This window comes from Acipenser ruthenus, chromosome 24 (assembly GCF_902713425.1).
Source record: "Acipenser ruthenus chromosome 24, fAciRut3.2 maternal haplotype, whole genome shotgun sequence".
Classification (NCBI taxonomy): Eukaryota; Metazoa; Chordata; class Actinopteri; order Acipenseriformes; family Acipenseridae; genus Acipenser; species Acipenser ruthenus.
Genome location: NC_081212.1, coordinates 5,338,744 through 5,364,879, shown reverse-complemented (window position 1 = coordinate 5,364,879; position 26,136 = coordinate 5,338,744). Strand labels below are relative to the sequence as shown.

Below are 26,136 nucleotides of genomic sequence, written 5' to 3'. Positions count from 1 at the left end.
GAGCATGAACTTCAATGTTAGGTTTGGCAGCAAAATGACCTCAGCTTTCCAAGAAAGCACAACAGAAAGAACAAATCTGGAGGCCTGGATCAATGTGGTGCCATTTATATGCATGCATACTGCAGCAATTTTTTTTCCCTGTTAAAAAAAAAAAAAAAACTATTCTTCATCATTAGCTTAACAGACAGTCACATGGGGACATGTTAAATAAACATGAATTGTGTTTTGTTAACAAAGCTAGATATGTTTGGATCTTTTTCTGTACATAAACCAACGTTCTCGTCAGAATTAAAAGAGGCTTCTTGGTACAAAAATGCCTTCGGAAAGATTAAGGGGAGCAGTAATAATGTTGCCAACGCCAATACAAAAAAAAAAAAAAAAAAAAAAGACGACGAAGAAAAAAGATTTTATGAAAATCATGGTCCACAGCCAATGCAATGTGTTAAACGTGAAATATAAAAAATACCAAATGTCTGTAAACCTAAAATGATGTACAGAGACATTATTAAAGAATGCCTATGACTAAGCACACAGCTGCTTGGGGACACCGACTGTATGAAGCCTTCTGAATTCTGCGTGTATTGGTTTTAACAAAGCACAAATAAAGCTAAAGATTACTTGTTCATGGATGTAGTCATAAAACTAAAACAACACAGTTAACAAGTACGTATGACATGCACAGATGTACATGCACACATTACATATGGATCCAAGAATGTTCTAGCAAAACAATACTAATTTAAAAAGGGCACCAGGGTGTGTAGCTTGTATATAATTTGACAATCAGGCTCTGCTTTGATTTATTGGAAAGGACAGTGGTTATGCAGCTTATTACACGTGTTACAGCATGTTTTAGAGGCAGACAAACCCTTGCTGTTAGAAAATGACAGGCCAGGCAGGACACAATTACTGCATATGTGGATAATTTGCATGCTGGTTTTCTTCAGGGTGTTTACAATAGAATTAGGTACAGTTTAGCCAGTTAGAACACACGCCATTCCCCATAAACATATTCAGTGATTAGATCCTTATCGCCCAGGAAGTATCACATTCACTTCTTGGTACACAATCACTTCCTGTGCTAAAAGGTCAGCCTCCCTCCACTCCTTTACATACACAAGGCTTTTCTCTATAGCCTGCCCTGGACTTCTGCCCAAGATCTTCAGCTGTTGATACTGTTCCAATACAATGATTATCTTTTCAGAGATGAAATCAGACATCATCAATACATCTTCTTGCTAATCAAAGCTGACTAGCCACAAATTAATGTAACTGCTTAGGAACAATCAATTAACCAATTACAATAATGCATGCATTTAAAACAATTCCGACGAGAAGCACAGATATCTAACAAAATCTCCCGTGTGAAATGTATGATGTGCAGTAGTACTTCTGCAATGGAATGACAAAACATCATGCTGTGTATTTGTGTGTGTTCTTGAAGTTTCTTTATTTTCACAACTGGTTTGATACGTGGGTGCATCTGTTGCTAAATCCTGTAATTAAGCTTGCCATTTTCTTCCCCACCACTCTTGTTGCAAAGCCACAGAGTGGAAGCAAATGATTCAGCTCTCTCAGCAACTGTCCCAAGTTACAGGTGAAGGCAGTCTCAATCAACCAACAGTGTAAATCTATGAATGTTGTATGAGCTGAATCCACAACATAGAACGCCTTCAAAACCAAAGTGTACAGGCTATATCATTTCTATAGCATGTTCCCTATTTAGATTACAATAAATGTGTAGACTAACAGACAATTTTATAAAACATCTGGTACACGCTTTATAAATCCTTTAGGGCTACAACAGCCTGTAGATTTTAAGTAAAATAAAGGATTGCTGTATAAGCACCACTTTTATTATCCAGCCAATTAAAAAAAAAAATAGTACTGCGTATTTGTCCCAATGTTAGTTTCTGTGGCATGGAGCTATGATAAAAAGCTTCTCAGCATGAACACGTTCACTTTTCTGTGCATGCTGGTACAGAAGAAAGAAGTGTCTGATGCCACAAATATGTACTCCAACGTGAATCTCCACCGAGCAAAACTTTCAGACCACGCAAGGTAATAACAGCCAATATGGTTGTGGAACAATGAGGTAGGGGAAGCATATTAATGTAGTGCTATCCACTGAAGCCAGTTTGTGAAGCACTGTCCATTGAAGCCTGTGCAACACTCATATGCTTCCCCACAAACAGCCTTGGGCAGTCTTTTCAAAAGCATGTTGGATGGAGTAGATAGTAAGCATTGCAGATAATCCTCCAAGCAGAAACACCAACAGAGAATCGTTCACACATAGGAGATAAACAGGTAAGAAAAGAGATGAGAATAGAGCTGATATAAAAATACATCCCTTTAATCTCCTATGGGAGGTGGAGCCACTGTTCTGACAGAACAGGACTGTCTGTCTGTCTGTCACTTCCCTTCAGCTTGGGAGTGTCTGTTAGTGCCAACGTTAATGGGCTGAAACCATATGAATGTCATAGATAATCCTATACAGCTGTCAGACTGGAATGATTTGTATTAATTTAGCCTGTGTAAGTTCACTCTGCATACAGAGCTGATAATACTCACCGTCTAACACTTTTTTAACTAACTTGCCACAGAACTATCACGTCCCGATTAAAATGACTAGTGATTTACATACTGTGTAGCTCAGAATATTAAAATCTCATATTCACACAATACATCAGTCTTCAGTTTACATAAATTAAAAGAGAGCCGTAGGACAGACTGAGAGAACCACCACCGGCATTTAAAAGCTAGTTTACAAGCTGCTGGAATTAGTGAGGTACAGTGGCAGATGTGACAGATTAATTTGACTTGCTTAGAAATGGAAGGTGGCTGAGCAAAAAGTTCAAAATGGAAAACAATTTCAGAAACACATCCACAGACATTAAAGCGATCAGAGATAATATCCCTTCCAATGCAGCATCACAGAAGTTTTTGCAAATATGTTTTCCACAGAATCAAGTCCAGACACTACATTGCAGAACCTTGACAATCAATTGCCTTTCAAGCTCTATCAAGTAGCTACAGGCAAATTCATACACTATTTTTTTTTTTTTTTTTAAATCATCAAACAAAAAGGTGTCAGTATAAAATAATACCTTCTCTTATGGTTTCGAGAAAGGGCATTTTACATAACATTCATACACACACACAAAGGTCTCGCTGAAAGCAAACGAAACAGCATTACAACAAGCATCTCTATAAATCAAAAGCCTATAAGAGAAATCCCAGACCTTGTTCCAGCTCCTCCAGTCTTCCTGCTTGGTTTCCCATTGCTGTTGCTGTACCTTATATCTGGTTAATAGGTTAATCCATTGGCTACACTGCTGGGCAGCAGGTAAGTAAGTCAGTAAATAGTTGCCCAAGTAGTTAGAGAATCGAATCAAATAATCCACAATGTGTAGGCTACAGAGTTACTGGTTTAGTAAAAGGACGCACATTCTTTCCTGTTCTGGCACTGCTGACAGCCTGTTACTTCTGCTGCGGACACTCCTCCTGCCTGATGACAATACTCTGCAAACAGCCGTGTGTAGTTAATTAGCCAACTAGTGCTGTAACGAAAAGGGGAGTGCCTTGCAGGCCACACAGAGGCTTCCTGCTGCTGCTGCTGCTGCTTCTGCACTGGCCACGGTAAGCAGACAGAGCCGCAGACTTTGCATGTAGGAGGAGAAGCAGAGCAGCTGATAGACAGGCTCTCTGTACAGTACTTGTCTTCTTCAATTACACACTGTGTTTTCTCTGTGAAGCGTAAAATTCAGATGGTAGCGCCACCAATACAACCCCCTCTGAATTATTACTGTCCCCGTACTCTAGGGCTCTGTTCTGCGTTCTTCCTTTCATACAGTATGCAGGATTTTGAAATATGTATGCTTATAAAAGCCACGGAAATTCAGCTTTGATATAAATTGATGTGGCATATTCAGCTAGGTGAATAACCCCCCACTGCACCATTGCTTTTAGCTGATGTGTCTCTCCCCACACGATTCCATTAAACTTATACTAGCTTATGACTTTTGGCTCAGAAGACAGTTTTTAATCACATTAAGGTGCATGGCGGGTTTTAAACTCCACATTTTGTAAGGTAACCCTCCCTCACGTTTAATCCACGTGCAGGAACTGGACTGCAATGTTACCCCTTGAGGTTTCTGTCATTTTTAAATTTGTTAAAACAAAACTTTCAGATAAGCCACTTGTCACCACAGAATAAAGAGGAAATGAAAATTCAATACTGTATTATCTATGCTTTTTCTGTACCTGCTTATGCAAAACTAGACAATTTTTACAGCACCAGGAAAACTGCCTTGGAAATTGTCCAGTATAACCATGGATAGGTTGACAATAGAACCCAGAGCAATTCCCCAGTGGGTTATACACTGACCAACCCCTTAGCTAAATGCTTTGCTTAATAGCTTCCAATGCCTTTGTCAGTATGGGGATTATCCAAAACATTTGCCTACTTACGTAGTACCTCATGTTCTTGATGTATCGGTAAAACAGGTAATAAATGTAGCTAGCAATGATTCGTTCAGCAGATGTTGTACCTCAAGACAAACTCATGTCTGTTTAGGTTTCATGCCGATATGTGCAATGATAGCGTGAGCCCACTTTTATTTAAAAGAATATTATAAAAAAATCCCATTATAATACAGTAAACCCCAGGTAAATGACAGATGAACCTTCATTAAACAACTACCACACCTATCCAGTCCCAGTTAATTCAGGTTTCACTGAACTTACACTTCATGTGTCTAGATATAAATGGGCTAACTGAAACAATAATATCTCCAGGCAGCACTGCGTGTACAGAGTTAAATGTTTTTCAACCACTAACATTGGCATCAAACCAATTCAATCCCTTTGGCTCAAATTCTGACTCAACCATTTAACCATTTCAAACAAAGGTTGAAAGCCATTTAAATGCTATAGAAAAGGATGGCCCATGGCTGCTCAAGTTATAAAAAGATCCCCCTCACAGATTTCTGGTGCTGGCATGCAAATCTACAAAACCACAGGAGGGAAGAATGTGAATCCACAAAGGCTTGACAGCGATAGCAGACGTTTATGAAAGTCTGTGTTTTTATAACAAGGCAGCTATAATAGGAACTACCACTTGCCAAAAACTACAACAAATGCATTTCCGCAGGTCTGCCCGACCAGGAGACCAGCGTGGCAGGCTGCCAGACAGGCCCTTCAAAGCACCTACTGGGCTGTTTAATAGTTTATACAGAACAATGTATTTGTAATTAACGGGGCTTACACCTCGTAAAGTTCAGCCCTGGCTATTGATCTTTGAATGCGGCAATGCTGGGTTTCAAACACGCAGTTACATTAAAGGCTCTGAGAACATTTGCTTAAAAGCCTGGGAGACCAAAGCCAGGAAAGGCAGCTTCCAATAGTCCTTCACTCACCTTTCATGTGCCAGAAGAACCTTTGCCCATACTTTTATAAGTACAGTATAGAGCTTTTTAAAGACACAGCGTCCCACAGTGTTCACTAAAATGCATTGGGGTCTGTTCAATTGCACAGTTCAGCCTGGATATGCAGGTCAGAGCGCAGACCTCCCTAACAGTCTTGAGAACATGATGAATGTCTGGAACTGCTCGACTCTTCAAACACATCCTTCATGTTTGTTTACTTTTCTTAAAGGGAGTTTTAGGATTGGGGGCACAAGCTTCACCTCTCCCCTTAAATCCTACTGTTGGGAGCCAAAGAGACTGGCGCCTGCTATTACTTCAGCAGTAGAAGGTTATAAATGAGATGTACTCTGCTGTTGCACAGGAAGCAAAACATTTTCAACATATTTCCATCTCTTTAAAGCCGATATGGTACCAGAGCTTTCAATATAATGGAGCACATGAATTTTACAGAACAATTTCCTGCCAGTGAGTGAAGTACATTATTTTTGTTTGAAAAGCAAAATTCCATGGACCTTGCTTGGTTCACTGATGTCCTTCTTCAGCTAATGCTTTGTTTAAAAATGGATGAGTATTTGAAAAAAACATTGCTGTAGATGTTGATGCATTGTGAACCAATGGCTCGGAGTACAATTAATTACATGCAGTGACAAATGAGTCTCTTTGCACTTCCAGTTTTTAACTACTGTTGACCCAGATTAATTTAATGGAAGGCGTGGAGGTGCCTTGTGCTAACCTAGCCTAAGCTAACCATTTCATTAGGTACTGTAGTATGGTAGCCTATTCATAACACAATACACCCGCTATAACAAACCTGTTGGGGTCCAAGGCTTTTGTTTGTTATAGCGAAAGGACAATCAAAATGAACGATAAACTGTTGGAGTAAGTTAATGAGATGATATTGCGAATAAAAGTAGAATATGCAGTATCCTGCCTTTGCTTTATCCTATTCGTTAAAGAATTAAAAAGCAGTACAAAAAGCAAAAATACCAAATTGAAGCTAAATTGATACAAAAATCAATCTGACATGAATCATTTCAAAGTGCACCAAATCTTAATCCAACTTGCAAGAATCCCAAACTAAGCTTTTATTTCAAATCAACCCGACAGTGTGTGTTTATATTATCTTTTTTGGTTTTTATTAATTTGGAGTCCAGGGGCCAGATTCGTTATAGCCGAAGGTTTGCTATAATGAAGGGTGTTATAGCGAGGGTGTACTGTACTGAAATTGCATGTTCTATACATATGGGATAAGAACCATTTTCCTTGCATATGTTAAATAAAATGATTGAAAACACATGCAAACCTCACATGACTGAACTATAATAGAATCAAAGCCACTAAACAGACATCATAATTTACTCTATTATAAATCTGTATCCAGTGCCTTTTGACAGGTTAATCTGCAGAAAAAGCATCCACAACAGAAAAGTTGCAGGTCTAGAACAACACACACCTGCATGTGAAACACTGAATGTCTCAGAGCTGATCGTGGCATTTGTGTGCATTTGAAATGAATAATGATTTGTCTGCACATCCCAGTAACATTTCGACGAAGCCTTTCAACAGTTAAAGGGCTAGTTTTGACTGTCCATCAGACTTGCTTGTCCAATACTTCTGCTTGTAGCCTAGTACACAAAACAGGCATTAGCAATTAGCCATTTGTTCTTTTGGAAATTGTTATAATAATAACAACAACATATGCAAGAATCTACAATTCCAGTGTAATAACTAGGTTTTAAAGCATACAATCCACACCTTTTAACCTCAAGTCCTAAGGATGGTTCCTACTTCAATCAGTCTCTCTTGTTGGGAGTGTTGTTCGCCAGAGTTCACATTTTCTCACCTCTTCCTGGTCGCGTTGTCTGACCAACTTCTAATAGCTGCAAGAACCAGTCTAGTAATAGATGAGAAACTGGCTGAAAAGCAAGAAGCTGGTAGGAATATCAAATGTTTACTTCTGACAAGTTATTGTACAAAAAACAAAAACACAATTATATTGTTTTTCTAGTTCACTGTCATTTTTCATGTTGTACTTAAGAATGTGAGACGTGACACAGTTCCGTTCTTTTGGAATTCTATTACTCATTTCTGGTTTTGTTCTTTTTTGTTCAGGTTGCCTAGCAGCACAATGTTGGCACATTAAATGACCAAATGGTCTGGAAATGTGTGTGTGAAAGACTACAGCAAGCCACGTGAGAAAATAAACAGACTCATCCGGCTGATGCTTCTTTAATATTTACTGTTTAATCCCAATACACACAGATGTGATGTTTGCTAATGATTACCATTCTTTGGATCTTAAACCAAGAGGTGGAACATAGTAGAAAACCATAATACTGTACTCTCTCCATCCCTAGCAACAAACAAGCGTGCTTTGATTAGAATAATGTCTGTTTGCAATATGAATTCATCAGTGCTGGTGTGACTGGCACTGAAATAAAGCTGCACATTCTCTCTCTCTTTTCTAGATGCACTCAGTCATCGTTATTTAAAGTGAAGGTACGCAGAATTATAATATCTGCCACAGTAAAAGCATAGTGAAAGCACAGCAAAGCCCAGAGAGGTACAATACAGCAGATTACATATATCCAAAGACAGGATAAATATCTATTCTGGGTTACCAAGATATGTAGTAAACAAGCATTCGGAATGAGGGAAAGCATAAAACAAAAATGGAACCACAAACCAACAGGTATGACAGATTTTCATTCCAGCAAGAGAAGAAGAGATTGTGATTGCTGAAATCTGCAATGCTTAATGACTGCATGGTGTTAACTGTTCACATGTCACACTACAGCTATGGTGACTGCAGGTGCACAGCCGCGTACTGTACAGGAGGTAGAGTAGGGTTCTAGTTTGGGCATCATTTACATTAATCTCTCCAATGCACCCGAGAGGTGATGGGACTGGTTTTGCAATCAAAATTCCGAAAGACAATAAAAAGCCCCTCCCTAAAAAAATTAAAACCTGTTTTAATCTTCTTTTGTAAATATTTGTGGTTATCTCCACCCTCGCTGATTGCTGGACGCAAAACCTTCATTAGTATTTAACTCTTTCCTTATCAGCTGCATTCAGCATCGTCACACAGCAAACCCATAATGCAATATGCTGCGAACATAAGAATAATATACTAGAGTATATATCAACATTAAATGGTGCCTTGCCATTGGGATAAGTGTTACTATCACATTACGAACCTATTTAAATTCCAGATGCTGATTTAAAACGAATATAAAAGAGTGTCTGATCGATTTAATAGATATAAACAGTGGTTGATCCTCCCCCTCCTCCCCTCCCCCCATCCTCCCCTCGCCTCCCCTCCCCCCCCACCCCCCTACCCCACCCCACCCCCCCTCCACCCTCCCTACCCCACCCCCCCTCCACCCTCCCTAGTCCACCCCCCCTCCACCCTCCCCTCCACACCCTCCCCTCCACACCCTCCCCTCCCCTCCCCTCCCCCCTCCACTCCTGAACCATGCAGATGAGTCTCTTTGGTGCATTTTTGTTCGTACACAATGGCAACATTGAGATTCACTGTCATTGAGATTAATTGTTATTGTATGAAACTGTGCCTTCTATAGAAATTTTAAAGAATTGAAGTGACATATTTATGCTCCTGAAGTATCTTATTCCTTTTTGGTAGAAGTAAAACAATTTATGCTTAGGGGAACCCCAGTCTGTTTACAGGAAACTATCTATTATCTCCAACACCAAGGTCACAGGAAGACTTAACTTTGCTTACATATATCAGGCCATTACTTACAGCTTTAGCAAACACCCCACGACTTTAATAGCAGCCCCACTATATACTGTCACTGCCTAAATACTGTTTTTATCCTGAGTCATCGCTCCACCACTGAGAACATCTTTAGGCTGTCTCTGGCTAGAAATACAAAAATAAAAGAACAACTAGCTACTGTATAAATCTTCAAGATGTTTTTGTGTAAGCCCATTCATCTCTTATTGTTAAGGTATGTTTTTTAAAAGTTTATTTAGAAGGAAAGATCAGTGTAAAGCATGAAATATCCTGACACCAAGGGTACATATCCCAAGGTCACAGGAACACTTTACAGTGGCTATGCAACTCAAGGATGCGAGCCAACATCTTCCTAGTGAAAAACAAAAGGAATTGCAGCAACTAGATTGCATCTCTAAACTAATCCATTGCTTCTCATCAGCTTCAAATGCTGATCACAGAGGAAAGCTGTTGTCAGTGGAAATAAATGCATGTTCATGGGACTAAACTACTATATACTGGGGGTGGACAACAATTTAGAAACCCCTTTGATACATACGTCAGGAAAACAACTGGCTTTCAATTGTGCCAAGCTGCATTGAGTCAAAGGTCATGAACCTGCCTTGTTGACTGAGGCTTGATGGGAAACATACATCTGAATTAAATCGCGAAAGCAGGAAAAGCGTGCTGGCTCACCACATTGGCCTTTGTGTAAGTGGACTTCAGCCCAAATACTGTCAATTTTTCCATAGCCTCACTCAAACTGCCCTGTGGCTGACCCATGGAGATGTCACTCAGGAACCAGTTGTCGTTGTTACATTATATTTTGTATTTAGAAGAAGGAATTTAATACAGAGAACACAAAGCCTGCTACTTAGTGAAAACAGACACACATTGACATTTGTACAGTTCAATCGTGTTGCTAGTTATAATGAACTTGACCGAAATAAAAACCATAGAAACTTTCAAGTGCTGTGCTGTACTATGGCAATTCTGAAAATCACTTTGATATTTTCGTCAAGTTGGAATAGTCAGAAACACAAAACTACTTATTCAGGTTTAACAGCAACTGAAAGGCCAGCCTGCGTGCCAATGACATCACAGTGCAAAGTTAGTTGCTTTCAAGAAAATTACAGTTTTAATGAGACAAAGGATTGACTTATAGCAAACAAAAAAGACCAATAAGATTGCCTTTTCAGCTAAATATAATCTTACTCAATGCTTTTGTTATTTAGCCCTGTACAGACTGGGATCACATACCCATGGCAACTGAATTTACATCCTTACTCAGATTTGAAACGTGTTTCTTGAACTAAGTAGATCTAACATCCTAGTTATTTAAATACATTTTCCAGTTGGTCAATATGATTTCTGTGACTTGAGCAGGACAATGCTTTCTACTTTGTAAAAGCACCCAAGTGGAAAACACATCCAGCTTAAAGGCATGAATGTAAATAAAGCAGTTACTTGGCTGTCAAATTTTCTCTTTAGCATTCAGTGCATTGATGCTGGACACCAAGTCCCCTGCTCTATCACACTGCCTGGACACACACGCCCTTACCAACCCAACAGCAGTTTAATGACTGGACACCATGGTAAAATCATAGCAAATTGTATTAAAGTGCAGGGATTGAATAGCAAAGCATTGCTAAGCTTGGGAAAAACTGAAAACAAAACAACTTTAAAATGCAGGTAGGGGTTTGGATAGAAGCAGTGTGATACATCCATATGCCAGCTACCTCCTTTACTATAGAACTAGATCAGATCCAGCTGCAAAATCTACATCTACCAACTGTTTCAGAGGCACTGTGCTCTGACATTGTGAACAGTAGAGAAACAGCAATGCACTGTGGCCCCCTAGTGGCCACTTACCACACTGCTATATTTTCTTACAGTACACAATTTATACCACCACATGTGGTCCTAATTTGAAGCACGTGCAAAGCCAGAGGCATGTTGTCTAATATATATATATATATATATATATATATATATATATATATATATATATATATATATTATATGTATTAATTATACAGTGTGCAATTAAGGTTTAATTTTTTTGTTTGTTTTTTCCCTTTTTGAAAATATATGTCAGACTGCAAAATAACAAACATGTGCTGAGTGGCCATCAGTTGTCCCTCTTTGCGGCTCTTTACCTGGGATACCCCGTGGTCTGGCCTCAGCAAGCTCGGAGATCGCCCCAGTGGTGACGGTCTTCCTCATCCTGGAGGTAGCCAGTGCCGAACCCAACCCTGGTTTAGCCAACGTGTCATCACTGCTGGCTCTCTTCAGCTGCAGAATGTAGAACACATTTACACTGTTGAAGACATTAGTCCAACCTACCTGACTTCTATAAAAAGATGTGATAAAAAGAAAAAACATCTGACTAGTTTAAAAGCATGGCCATAGCATTTAAACAGATAAAACAGGTGACAAAAAGCCTGAAGATTGGTTGTTGCTCCATGAAGTGCTTGCAGTTCCTACTGATTTGATTCAGTTGTGCCACCTCAAAGACCCAAGCCATTGTGGAAGAAAAATGGGGGTGAAGCTATGAAAGAACCCCCTAAACTGCAAGGTGTTAGCTGTAGCACTCTCTTCCCCCCAGTATGAACTGAACTTATCCAGTGTCATTACTGATAAGACACAAAAGTTAAGGCACACAAACATTGAATCAATGGGCTCTATTGACAAAGCTCATTATTAAAAGAATGTGTTTTTTTTTTTCTAAAAAGTTTGTTAACTTTCAAAACTGTTTTAAAAACGCATACTAATCTGTCATCTCGCTTCATGATTATCAAACATTCTTTTAAAAACTTATGAAAGTTTGTGAATAGGACTATTCCCTAAAGGAATTCCCTAAACATATTCTCCAGTGCTACTCTTGCACCATATTTGTTCAAAATGAAAAAAAAAGAAAAAAACTGTTATTGCTGTAAAACATTAAATAAATAATTCAGTGTGTTTATCCAAGCCCCACCCCCCCAGACAGATTTGTTATTCACTGCTAGATCTGTACAAAAAAAAAATTGGTGCCAACGCTGCTCTGTAATAAATTAATCTGTAATCTGATCCCTCAACAAACAATTACAATTCTAAAACAGAAATGAAACAACTGAAAAGACCACTAAGAAGGCACTACATGAAACACGTGGCCGTGGGGTACCTTGCTGAGCCGCACCTCTGAAGACAGCGAGCTGGATGATTTGGAGGTCTTCATCCCTCCAGTGGTGGGAGGGACTGGCCTCCCTTTCTCAGGGCAGTGGAGCCCAGGCTTTGCCAGACCTCCCTTTGCAGCTCCTTTCATCTTGTGCTATTAGTCTCAGCAGCTCAGCCTGATGAACCTGGAAAACAGAGACAGGTATATTTAACATTGGACCAGACTCATAACCCCCAATACTGTTCATCCGGATTTGAATCTGTGTACCAGGGTTTTAATATATACAGGATATATAGACAGTAACAGTTAAATAGTTAAATTCATGATACAAAAAAAAAACATATATGTAGCATGTACTTTTTTATTCCCCCCCCCCCCACCCCCCACCCCCCACCCCCCACCATAACTGATTAGTTTCTTATAAGCTTTACAGAAAGCTTGAACGCTCATGAGGAAAAGTCTCAAAAGCTATAACTGTACAGGCTACTTTTTAGAACACACTTCCATCCCAAACTTCCCAGAAAGAATTCCAGGCAGTTATCACTGAAGAATGCTCACACATGTTGTCCTGGCTGCCTACAGTGGTCCTACAATCTATTCATGGAGTTGTTATTTTTATTTTCTGGCCACTTGTATAGTGGCATGCAACCCCGTCAGATGAAACCGATCTCTAAAGTTGCTGATGGCATTGCTGCCGATGCCAAACTATGCAGCCGAGTCTCTAACAGTAAGGTAAAGCCATCAACTCGACCGAGACATTTCCTGTAATGAAATGTTAAGCAAACAACACTGGAATTATTCTGGTACTGTTGCTCTGTGCTGGCTTGGCACACTGCAAACAAAGCTGTAAATTAACTGAAGTCTTTGTACATTGAAAACAGAAGAGCTAGCAATTCCTATGAGCAGGCCATGGAGTCACTCCCCAATGGCTACTGTGTCAAAGCTGCAGTGCTCAATTATTACAGTGCATCAAATATTTAGAGAGGCTAAGTAACTGTTACTTCCTGGAGAATCTTCAGGTATAAATTATTTTGTGTTGCAATACTGATATAGTAGTAGTAGTAGTTTACAGTTTGGAATAAGAGAGAAAATGATCATGCCCTTTACTTTATGAGAAATGCATTAAACACTGTTTGAATCTAGACCGAAAGCCTTCACTTGTGTTTCAGGTAATATAATAATTCCTTTTTAGGATCTATTTTACAACATGGCACGTATTACAAGAAACATTACTAAGCTTGGTTGCCTTGCCAAGTAAACTCTGACCAGTTTGCCTCCTTCCTGATGCCAGAAGGTGACCCAGTTATAATAAATAGCGCTGGTACAGAAACTGATATCAGGCTGAGGGATTGCTTTCAATTAGTGCGGCCGCTGTTTTTCGCACATAGTGCGCACTGTGGAGCAGCCACATGTCTACAACACACTGCAGCTGTATCATGAGGGACACCAAAGAAAAATATCTGAAAGGCAGGATGTCTTCAGAGGCATGTGGCCGGTTTGTAGTAAAAAGAAGCCCACTATACTACTGTATGATGGCATCCATAACTTTAAACCCTAAATCCTAAGATTAAGAGTACACTGAAATACACTGCCATGGCTTAGCTGCGCATTCAAATATCATTTGAAATGTGATTCTGCTGCATTACAAATACATAAAATAACTTCTATGTACCTGTAGTGGGTGGAACATACCCTAGCTGTCATATATATGAATGGATCTCTGTTTAAAGCAAACCCATGCTTAATAAAAATGAAATAAACTGGGCCTGCAGTGCTAAACCTGCTTAGATCAACGTTGAAGACTTTGGTTTACTGCAATATAATGCATATCAATTTGAGATACGTCAGTGCACACACAAAGGAGTCCTCACAATCACGGTGATATTTGTGACATTCATATAAAAATCAACGGTTTATTGGAATGTACCCAAATGCAATCCTATAGGAATCAAACGTTTGGTGAGAAGGTATGACAGAGTATGACAGACAGACAGATGGAAACACTGAGACATACTGTATTCAATGAGGATCCTAAACAACAAAATATATTTTAAAAGTACTACACAGTTTTAAGAGTAACAAACATTTTACTATAATACATATCCATGAAAAAGTAGGCTTAAGATTTCTCTCAGTTACAAATATTTATTCCACAGTAATCTTTTTAGGCAGTGCATATATCTCCCAAAGAAACTCCAACTAGAATACCAATCCCTGCCCAATCAGGAAATGCCAGAAAACAAGATTCTGACCTTCAAAACAGCAGCCCCGGTGTAAAAACGTTGCCGTGGACAAACTCAGTCCTGTACGTACATAGCTTCTAGTTTTAATGAGCAAGTGGGTAAGGTGGCACGTCAGCTGAGCTCTCCAGCGTCCACACCCTGAAGTATGGGGTTTCTTCTTTCTTAATGACATGACCTGCACCGCGTGTGAACCCATCGTGACGCTTTAAGGAAGGCTGTGCTGCACAGTTTGCACCGAGAGCAATGCTGTCCCAGCTTTTAAAAAGAAAGATACATCATCTCTCCTGTCAGCTAACCCACATCCACACAAATCACACGCCTGGCAGACACGGATAACACAATATTAATATTCCGGCTTCTTCCAGCTGCCAAGAAATACCACAAGTGGGAATGTTTAGAAAGCTAAAGGATATTTTAAATGCATGATATCGTTGCAGCCCATGTGAAACTATTCTGTAAAAGTTTTGAGTCAGGTCCCCAGAAGTCAGCAGGATCTATCAAATTTCAACTTAGATTATAAAGTTATGGAAGAATAAACGTAACAGGAACCTTCTCAAACTGCATATTTATTACAGCATGTATTGTGAGATTAGCAATGCAATTAGCAGTGTGCAAATAGGAAATCACCATAAACTAAGTTAGGCCATATATCGTGGTATCAGATGTAATTTTTAGTATTGAAAACACAGGTTTGTTTTAAAATGTGCTTTTTTAAAACCTGCAAACGGAAGCATAAGATTTGGGAAATAATCGTAAAAAGTTACAAGTATCCTAGTGACACCGCTCAATAGAAGTAATGTTACCTAACTATCCAAAAGGGTCTGACCCTCTTTTCCTGAGCTCTTGTGTGTAGGGTTATAAATTCTACTGTCTCTACTGTACATGCCCACTCACTCTTTGCTTTGAAATATCTTTGTCATGATTCAGTTTTCTTTCTTTCTTGCCTGTTGCCGTCATTCAAAAGAGCAATTTCAAAAGAAAAATGAAGAAGGATCCTTTTATAGCCTCTCAAAATACCGATGGATTAAAAAGAAAAAAAAAACAGCACTTATAAAAGTTTCCCCATAGTAAAAGCAAGATGTAACAAAGCACAGTGAAAGCATGGTAAAGCATAGGTAAGCAGAGACCCAGACCCAGCTAATTCAAAACTGAACCAGTGGAATGCTTGTTAACATTGCCAGAGGGTCCGCCCTAAACCCCCTTTCTTCATAGTCTGTGGAGGCACAACACTGGAGGAATTGTAGTTTTGTGCCGGTTTGTCCTGATTTAATACATTGGCATGTGCAAAGTGCCTGCTGAGCTGAGGGTGTGTGTGTAATCTGTTCAACCACAGCGCTACTCAAAAATGAATCATTCCAGAAGAGAAGTTAAAGCCTCTGCCTCATGCAGCTCCTGGGAGCTGGATATGTATGCATCCCTTCACTCTGGAGGGAAATGAGAAGCATCCTGCATATGAACCTGGCAGCTGGCTCAATGACAAGCGTGCACTGTACAGGATGAGGCACTGAGCACGGAGGGGAGATCATTGCAATTACATTAAGGTGCAAATTAATTATCCCTGGAACGTGTGCAGACTTAACACTACATTTTGTTAAGAGGTGATACCACAGCAAGCTGGCAGTTGTGAATACTGGTTAACTTTAGGGAAATGAGTACAGGATCTGGTTATTTTTGTTCTTTTCAATGATGAAGTCATTTTATATTTTTTAAAGTCTCTTTCCTTAAGCAGTAATGCACAACACATTGCATATATTCCTTACTACAACAAGTGTAGCAGCAACCAGGCATCAACCCAAGCCTTACATCTTAAAAGTGCCTCAAACAATCTTTGTCACTGCAAAGCAAGCACAAGTGCACTCGAAGACTATATTTGAGTTTCACTCAGCACAGATTACTTGAGATGACAACAGCATATGCCAAACCCAATCTAAGCAATTACCGGTACATGACTTGAACTCTTGTGACTTGCATGTTCATAGTGAAATGCCTTGCCTCGAAGCATTATTACGGACGGTTTTTCATTTCTAAAGCTCTATCTGAGAACTTGCTGGCACACCACATAAAACGGTTCTGTCAGTTTGGTTTGGTTCCGCTCCATCTGGAAGGATTTTAAAACAGGACACAGGGTTAAAAAGCACTGACACATCAAGAGCTTTGAACTACAGCAGCATCCCCTAAATAACTGCCCCAAATCCAGCTGGCCATTTTTTGCTGTAGACATACTGGGGTTGAACATCAAGTTGAAACACCCGCCATAACACTGTCAATAGGGCCTCCAGGGGCATCAAGGACAAGGTGAAACTCTGTCACAGACAACAAGAGTAATTTGCCCATTCTTGTATACAGAATCCCCTCCCAACCAAGAACCTTCTGCTCGTCATCTTTCTGAGTTGATCAGATCTGCCGTCATGCTCATCGTCACTGAAATTGATTTGCAACATTATGAAGCGAACACATATCGGGGATTCCATGACATAACAAATCAGTCAGGTGAAGAGCAGAGGATTTTCACAAAAAGTATGTGCTACATATTGCATGTTTCTGCTTCTTCTACCCAAGATCTGTTCATCAGGCAAGCTGAATAACTTTAGGTTGAAATACTGCCATTAGTCATCGAAATACTTACGTCTTCATCGAATTCACAGTCAGAAATAACAGCAATTTATAAATATTTCAATGGAAAAATATATTTTCCAAATTGACTTATAACATAACCTTAAATATGTAAAAGCTAAATTCATACTAGGCCCACACACCCTTAGATGATGACACCGTTGTCTTCAGCTACTGCTAATTTCCATCTACCATACACTGGTTGTGAACAGATCTGTTAAACTGTAAAAAACACACAAAAATGGTTTAAGAGTTTCATCTAAAGCACGTGGCTATTTCGGAGCAGCGTTCCCCTGGAACGAGAAGCATGAAAGTAAAGAAAGAATACAGTACTCACAGCAAAGTTGTAGCCTCAGGCTTGGTGATTGACTATATGTGAGTTTCAACTGCCGGTTTCACGGACTGCATCTGTAGCACAGACTGGTGAGTGTTTTCCAAGAGGAAAACCACAGAGCTCTGACAGAGACTCACAGAATGCTCTGCTGCTGCTGCTGCTGCTGCTGCTTCAGCAATGACTAAGAGACGGAAGCAGGCTGGCTTGAGCGCAAGCGAGGCTCTCTTCCTCAAAAACACCCAGAAAAGGGAAGAAAATGCTTGGCTTGTTATTTCAAAAGGATTGAGGAATCGAAAATGAACAAGAAAGGCACAGCGGATCTATCACTGGTCAGACCGTTCTGCTGGTTTTGTTTTTTGCTTTCTGAATTTAAATTGCTGATGCAATTGTTCTACTTTGAACTGCAATAGGTGTCAATGGTGTCATTACTTACATGCAGAAAACCCATATCAAAATCGACAGCCGACCATACTTATGCTGCGCATTTACTATAGAGTTCCCATTCTTTAGGGCCACCTGTTTTCAGCATACCCGAACCTGTCCACGAAAATGAACGCTGGCCAAACCTTCTCCAAATGAAACGCGAGCAAACCTTAACAGCACTGCTAAAAAAAGGTTCAGAACCAGCACATCTGTTTTTTTTTGTTTTTTTTTGCAGTAGAACATACTTAGACACTGATGTCAGAGCTTGGAATGTATTGTTCACTGGCCAGACTCAGGAAAATGTATTTCAACTCTATTAATTAAAACAAATATTAAATCTAACTGAGCTGCTACAGCTACTCATCTAATAAAACAGCATATCAACCAACACACTTAGTGCCTCCTAGCAACATCCTAGTGGCTATTTACTCCAAAAATATTTTCATTGCTGATATCTATGCAATCACATTTGTAATTACATTTTGTGTAAAAAAAAAACAACTCTCATCATCTGATGCCAATAGTGGTATAGTTTGTCGTGTATAAACATATATTCCTAGCTGGTAGGACGGTGGCAGTGGTCCATGGAGCAATCGTGAATTATCAAGGTTAGTGGAAAAGAGCAATGCTGTTGTATATAAAAAATATACACCAGCATTCTTTACACGGGTTAATAAATACAGTCTCATAAAAAATATAAAGGATTGATGTGGGTTGAAAGACAGGAAGGAAGACATCTCTGATAACTTGCTGATGCCTGTCTTAAACCAGACTGACTCAAAACGGGCAGAATGCAGCAAACAAAAGTAAAATCGACAACTGTTCAATATTTCAAATACTTTTAAGGAACTGTTAAAAACTCACACTAGTCCTGCAGCCAGCCCTGTTGTTTATTATTAAAATGGCCTTTCGTCTCAGTTATATCTGCCCTGAACTGATCATTGCTTATGAGTAGATCATGCACCTATAGGCAAACAAGCCCTAATCAATAGCTGATCAAAACTGTATATCTTTGTAATCTGGCAATTTCCTCTGCATTGGTTATTACAGTAACTGAACTTGTGTGTATGTGTGCAATCCCTAAAGCTATTTTATTATACAAGAGGGTCCTTTTCAGTGCGCTGTTCATTTACTGACAAGGTATATATCAGCACTGTTTATTTAGCAGTCTGGACCGGCGGGACCACCCTCTGCTTGGCTTGGAAACTTTCTCATGCTATCCTGCTTTTTCAATGCTGGGCTGCGATATAGAACATTTCTGCCAGCAATTTGGATTTTGTGACTTCAGACTTCCGACTTCTATCGACTTCACTTTGGGTTATTAAGACCGATAGATTAATATTCCCCTCAGAGGTAAATGTATACAAACCTACTAGAACGAGCTTTAAAAAAAAAGATAGCTAAGCTTTACTTTCCAGATGTCAAACCAGCCAGTGTTCAAGCAAGTTGAAACCTCAGTGTCCTGCAATCATGTTAAACAGCACACACAGGAGAACGATTGGGTGCCTGTTTACAACATTGTTCTATAGTTTTCACTGTGCTTCAAACCTGGTTGACAGCACTGCAGTTTGTTTAAATCCCCCAAGGACAGCTTTCTCCCTTCCTTGAAACCTGCTTGGCACAAGGGATGCTCCTGCTATTACTTTTTACAATAAGATTGCCTATCAACATTATCTAGAAGCGCTGTTACAGCTCAGCATGAAAAAGGGAAATTAAAGAACGCATGCAAAAAGTAATAGTGGTATACGGATATACCTGCATCCTCAGATTACTATGCTCTCAATAACTTGCAGAAAAGAATGTACGAACCAAATTTCATCACAATTGATTCTCTGAAAAAGTTCTCTAGAAATATGTAAAAATAAAGGCCTCTCCATCTCACCAAGCCGTTATGCTTCCTGTTATAAAAATGGTTACTTTTCAAAAAACATTGACACATGTCATGCTCAGGGTTAGTAAGACAGATTTAACCCTGCCAAGGAGACATTTAACAAAGCAGGAGTGGGTCACTATGACCTACACCCAGGGCAAGGTCTACATAACATAGCAACTGATCCTGCTCATGTTCATCAAAATCAGACAAGTAGAGTCATGATTATAGCCTGCAATAGCTCAGCCAATCCAGAGTCCGTACCACTGGCAGAGTGTGTAACAAATACTGTATTTATACATCATTTCATCAAGCTCAGGTTATGAAGATACACAAGTGTGACATACGTACCTATATTTGTACACTTTACACTGATGTTAATAAAGATGTTGTGTAAAGTTATATTTGTCTAGCCATGCAGAATCACTTTCTGAACTTCTAAAACTAATACTTTTCCTACTTAGTAAATATTGGTTAATAAGTTGTTTTTTAAAAAAAAAAATTATAGAGCTCTAAACCTACAGAACATTCTGAACTAATGAACAAGGGTGTCAGATGTGTTTTACTTGAATGCTGATTTTCCACAGAAAAAAAGCCCTTTTCTGTTTAATTATATGTGGTCTTAATTTACTACGAACCACAGATCTATAAAACTCATATATTTACTGCTCAGGTTTAGCACACATAATGCAATTTGGAAATGTTAAGTACGTGCGATAGGAAAAAGTTACACTTGGAGTTCGACCTTCACAGACTCAGCACATTTAGCAAAATCTACCGCACATTTAAGTTGTCGCAGCTAATGAAAAACACGAAGGGAGCGGCAAACATCTGGGAATGCAAAGCTCCTTCACTTATTCAGAAGAGTGAGTGTACAGTAGAAAATAGGCTCACATCTCTTCTGTATTAGGAGGTTCTTCTCTTTTTGTGCCTTTTTTTACAAGAACTGTTCCACTGGAAATGATTGCTGCATGGATAAGTCATCAATATCCAACTCCCAGCAAGCCCTAGACTTTCTCACGATCAGAGTAGACCCATGACCTCAATCTTGGGCTTGCCAGCAGGCTGATATCATTGACCAGCATAACAAATGGACCATTTTTGTGGAATGGCCCTTCTCTCTTGCATATTTATAATGTTACTTCCAACCAGTATTGTGCCCCCACAAAATATCCCCTTTACCTTCTCAGTTATAGTACTTACAGTTAATGCTGTAGTGGGTTCAGTTTCATAGCCAGTGAGAATTGCCCACCCAGTAGCCATGATTATGCATGATCTGTGCAAAGTACAACAGTGTGGGGTAGGTACAGGCTATCTAATAATAAACCACAGGCGAAATAGAAAAACATTCACACATACATTTCAGGAACGTTGGCCATTCATATCAGACGTTTGCATAAGTGCATACAAAACAATAGAGTCCACCAAACATTATTTTAACAGTCTATAGTTTTTAACATCGAAAGCACCTCTGACTCCTATGGTAATGTAATTTAGCCCACTACCTTTACAGTGCATTCTAATTAAAAAAAAAACTTAAAAAAAAAAACAACATGATTTACTCACACCTCTGTCTATCTGCTCAGCCCACTAGTAGCACAAATGTGTGTCTTCAGATCAGCTATATTTTTATCACAGTTGCCAAGTCATGGATGCCGAGTGATAAAGTGAATCAGGAAGTGTGAAACGATGCCTGTCTGTTGCTGCTGAACAGTGAACCCTCATTTAGAGAACTCTGTGGTGTCGGCTACCATTGTGTCACCAGCTTCCGATGACAAGAGTGGAACACTGTGCAGTAATTTCAATACAGACCTTTCAGAAGTGAAACTGCCCTGTGGGTATCTCATGTGATTAAATAAAGCAGTAGCCATTCTCTCCACCACCCCCCCCCACCACCCCCCTCTCCTCCAAAACTTCACTTCACAGACAGTTTCAGACTAATTTCCTGTTTGCAGATGTGTTTGGTGCTTGAGTGGGCTGACCCTCTGTGGCAGTGTGGCAGGGTGGAAGTCCTGCCAGTGTGTGTTTGCGTTGGGAATATTGGGTTGGCAGGGAGGGGGTTAAATTTCTCCCTAAAACACTGGGGAATGCTGAGAATTAAATAAATGATTAATTAGGCTGCAGCCACAGTTGTATAAAATAGGTGTTCACAGGTGTTTGAGGATTAGAGAATTAATGTTGGTGACAGAGGTGGAGGTCCGTGTTTTGCGGTCCATGTTGTGCTGTCTGTTTACATTTGTGAGTTTTTGTAAAACCTTTTATTTTGGCCCTTGTGCCTTTTTTTTGGCCAAGTGTGTTTTTTGTTAGTGTCTGTACTAGCGCAATTTAACTTGCAGCCTTCTGTGTCCGAGTCTCTCTCCCTGCCATTACCATCTGGGCTGTAACACAACTGCTCCACACCCTCAAATGAAGGCTCTAGCATGGTTTACTGTGAATTCACTACAGCTGTGTTCTCCACTGCATTGCAATGAGATGCATGAAGCAAATGTGGAGCAGCAACACCTTTGGGGTGATGTGTTAAATCAAATTAAAATAAATACTGCTGCTATCGAGGAATGACACATTAATGCACACAAACATTAAAACATGTATTTATTAATACCTTAATTTGCTTACTTTAATGGCTGAAAAACCATCATTAGCATCCATATCTCTGCTACCATTACATCAACGGGGCTTTCAAAAAGTTAATACACAGCCCGCCTAACCATTCTCTTTCCAATGTGATCCTGACCTGACCGAAAACCATTCTGTTTCTCCTAATGGAACAGAAATTAAATTGTATGGTACACAAAAAAAGAACTCCAAAAACACTAAAGTGGATTTAAAACAAAGTCTTTAACGGCAGCGTTTCTTGTATTCTAAAGACAAGACCACTGCAAAGTACTTCAATAGCTTCAGGCTGCAGTGGGTGTAACCTAGGCCACTGTGCGCTGCTTTTTTATGATCTCCAATGTTGTATTTACAGGCGTAGCCGGTATGTGTGTTACTGACATTCTTGTTCTTCTTATCACAAATATTCTCTAGCGCCACAGACTTCCTGTACTATCATCTGCAATATCTTTAAGTACTAAACAAACCCTTAATGTCCCTATGGTATGACAAGACACTGGCTGTCCTGTCAGATATATGGCTTCAGTACACTGCCCAAAACAGCTGTCAGAAAAGGTAGCGATTTGTAATAGACGAGTGGTCTATTATTAATGTCCAATTTATAAATAACAAATAACATACCACTTAGTCGCAATTTTAAATGTATGTTATGTTGATGTATTAAAGGCGGTATAAATGCTGACCGATAGCTAAACGGATTTGGAGCACTATCTAAAATAATCCATTGTTAATTGCATTAAAGCCTGTAGATGAATATGAACATGGCTGGACTGGCAGCAGCTAAGATGATTACTGTACTTGGTCATTTTAAGTATAATGACATGATCTGGACGTGATAAAGGAAACCGTTCTAGGCTGATTCCAGCATTGAGCTGTGGAAGGAGATTAGATTTCCTAGTGGATGGGTGTTGTCTCATTTTTACTAACTGATGGATGGTTATCATTGCACGGTTTCCAGTCCTTTACTTTAAAGATCACGAAATTCTGCATGTGCTGCAACCAGGGTGCATCAGTTATGGAACACCATAAACCCTTGTACAAAAACAAACACAAAAAACGACAGCAAACTGCTCTTAAAAACGCCATTATCTAGTGTATACCACTGAGCACAATGTTTTACCCACACATGCATTAAAACAAACCAGATATTTTTTTTGTAACGGTATGGATATTTGAATGATTAAGTCCAAGTGGCAAACACTATTTGTGAGCTGCTTACTGTAGATAAGTTTTGTAATAAAGTGAAACACAGACTCAATTCCACATTTGTTTTTAACATACTGTAATTTGAAATCTCTTTACTGTATAAAGACTGAAAGTCAAATAGACTAGAAGGCTGTACTTATACAGCGCCTTCTATAGACAAGCAATAAATAAATGTAGATGACAAGGAAGAAACATCATTAAAGCAAGGTCAATAACACAGCATGGAAACCAATTACACTGGTTAAAAAAAACACTAACCTGTTAAAATAACACATACTATGAAACCACTACAGCAACACATATCAAAATGACAGTAATCTAAAACCGTAATGTATCCTTTGAGATCAGTAAATCTTGCCTAAGCAGTCCAGTTAGCACTGGTCTTAAAAAAAAACACAATGTTCAGTCCCTTTGTCATCCGGTTACTGGTTCCCCTGTGATTTAACTGTGGTATATGGATTCAGTGCAACACAGGGTTAAATGAAGACTTTATATTCTGGGGCTGGACTTAGAGATATCTCTCTTGGGAGGAGAGTTCTAGAGACTCTTGTCACCTTGGGACTTGAGCCAAAGTGCAGACCAACATCAGCAGACAGCAGCTGGCAAACAGGAGCGTAGGAGGATGATACATAAATGCAGATTGTCAGGTCTGTTTAGGGCTTTGAATGTCGCGAGCAGAACTCTACAATCTACTCCTTCAGTGTAAGTCAACGATGATTTCTTGTTTGTTAAACTGCTTTGGTATAAATAATAATAAAAAAAAAAAACACAGAACTACACCTACTGAGCCACTTAGCTTTCTTACAGTTTCTCCAAAAGCACTCGTCATATACTGTACAGGTACAGTAAATCACAAGAGCACCTGGACAAATCTGTTGTCATGGAAACAGAGCCATGCCTCTCAGGTGCACCATGAGTCTTCTATCCCCCCCGAAGGGGATGGGTACACCCAATCAAACGCTGCAAAAGTTGAGTGATTCCCAACAGTAGCTGTCCTTATCTCCCCAATTAGTGTAGTGCAGGAGACGTGCTACTGAAGGGATAGGCAGTTTGAGTTCACAGGTTCCACTGGGACTGGGACCAAACCCACAGCAAAACGTCTCGTTTTAAATGCTATCATTAAAGAACACAGCATGAGTTTGCCCACGAGCAGAAATATAGTTCTGGAACAGAATATGGTGGAGCTGGGAGGTTAATTCAAACAGTATGGTTAAAGCCAAGCTGAGACACAGAACCTCCCTTAACAGTCAGTCTGCTATTTTTTAAATCACAAGTGACAATGTTAGTATGCTGTAAAATATAAACTGTATGCTATATGTTTGGACTTGTACAGTACTAACCTAAGTGTCCCCTGCATCAATAAAATCACAGAATGAAACAAAACAGATGTACTGAACTCAAATACAGTACCAGCAACATTTAAAGCAAGTCCAGGTTTAAAATGATGCACAGCTTGCTTCAATGCTTATTATATTTAAAGGCCACGCCTCTTCTCTGACAGATAAATCAAGAACAATCCCTTATTTAAGTGACATCATTCATACTGTGATCACCGTCCCCTGGAGCATACAGCCTGATTTGTAACCAGCGTTAAAACCCTTCAGGATTAATATACACCACGGCACCTGACCTTCACTGCCTATCGCACACTATAGTCCCAAAGTGTTTATACACCCGCTGCCCTATAACACACATGCTTGCACTACATAAAGTGTGTGCCTGACACACAATGTAATAAATAAATAACCAAGGCCATCAGTGCAAGTTCATGTCAACTGGCAGCTTATTGCTTTGAAAGTTAAAAGCAGGGATGGAAATAAGACTCCTATTGCATAGCAGTTTCACACGTGCCAGGTTTTAATAAGAGCTTGATTAGCCCCAGTGTATAAGCAACCAGCTCGTGGATGTCTCATTAAACTCATAGTAAAACCAGGAATGGATCACAGTGCTATGCAATGTGAGTCTTAATTCCATTGGGAACAGAACTGAAATGTCACACACACACACACATAGCAGTATTTATTCTATCTGGTCAGAAAACTTAGTACTGTATAACCACAGACCAGAAGATTGTATTTTATTTTATTTATTTATTTATTCAAAGTACTAGCACAGATGGCTATTTTAAACTCCTACACTCAAGTGAAACAGGCTGGGATTACATTAGGTGTTCTCATTTCCTGTCAATATGGAATCTGCCTCACCCCTCTACACACTATATCGACCTTCATTTACCTGGGGGTGTATCCAAGCATCCAGGCTATTCACTGCTCTCTGACGATCCCTGTGCGAATAACAGAACCTAATTTCAACTGGCGACAATAAACTTCCACCTCTCTTAACCTGACAAATAACATTTCTGGATTGGGCTGGCTATGCTATAGAGAAGCGCGGCCACCCGTTTTTAAATCCCTGTGATGACCAGGCATGCTACCCATTTTCAGTTACATACGTGATCTGCCTAAACAGCATCTGGATGTGTGACTCAGATAGCTTGGATCAACACAGCGGG

The 26,136-nt window shown here is 39.6% G+C and overlaps 1 protein-coding gene across 10 annotated transcripts in view; it reads right to left on the bottom strand.

Moving 5' to 3' along the window:
- Positions 1-26,136, bottom strand: part of LOC117429266 (cytospin-B-like) — an 80,495-nt gene that overhangs the window by 49,702 nt on the left and 4,657 nt on the right. For 5 of the 10 annotated variants that reach the window (XM_058998142.1, XM_058998141.1, XM_058998147.1 and 2 more), the window contains 2 exons: positions 12,329-12,506; positions 11,322-11,457 (listed from right to left, as the gene is read on the bottom strand). In XM_058998142.1, coding sequence (XP_058854125.1) covers positions 11,322-11,457; positions 12,329-12,469 — 277 coding nt within the window. In that variant the 5' untranslated portion in view covers positions 12,470-12,506. Of the gene's footprint in view, positions 1-3,242; positions 3,624-7,181; positions 7,299-11,321; positions 11,458-12,328; positions 12,507-14,574; positions 14,672-17,515; positions 17,659-26,136 lie in introns of those variants that run through there. The other 5 variants (XM_058998139.1, XM_058998140.1, XM_058998144.1 and 2 more) reach the window with 5 other exon arrangements.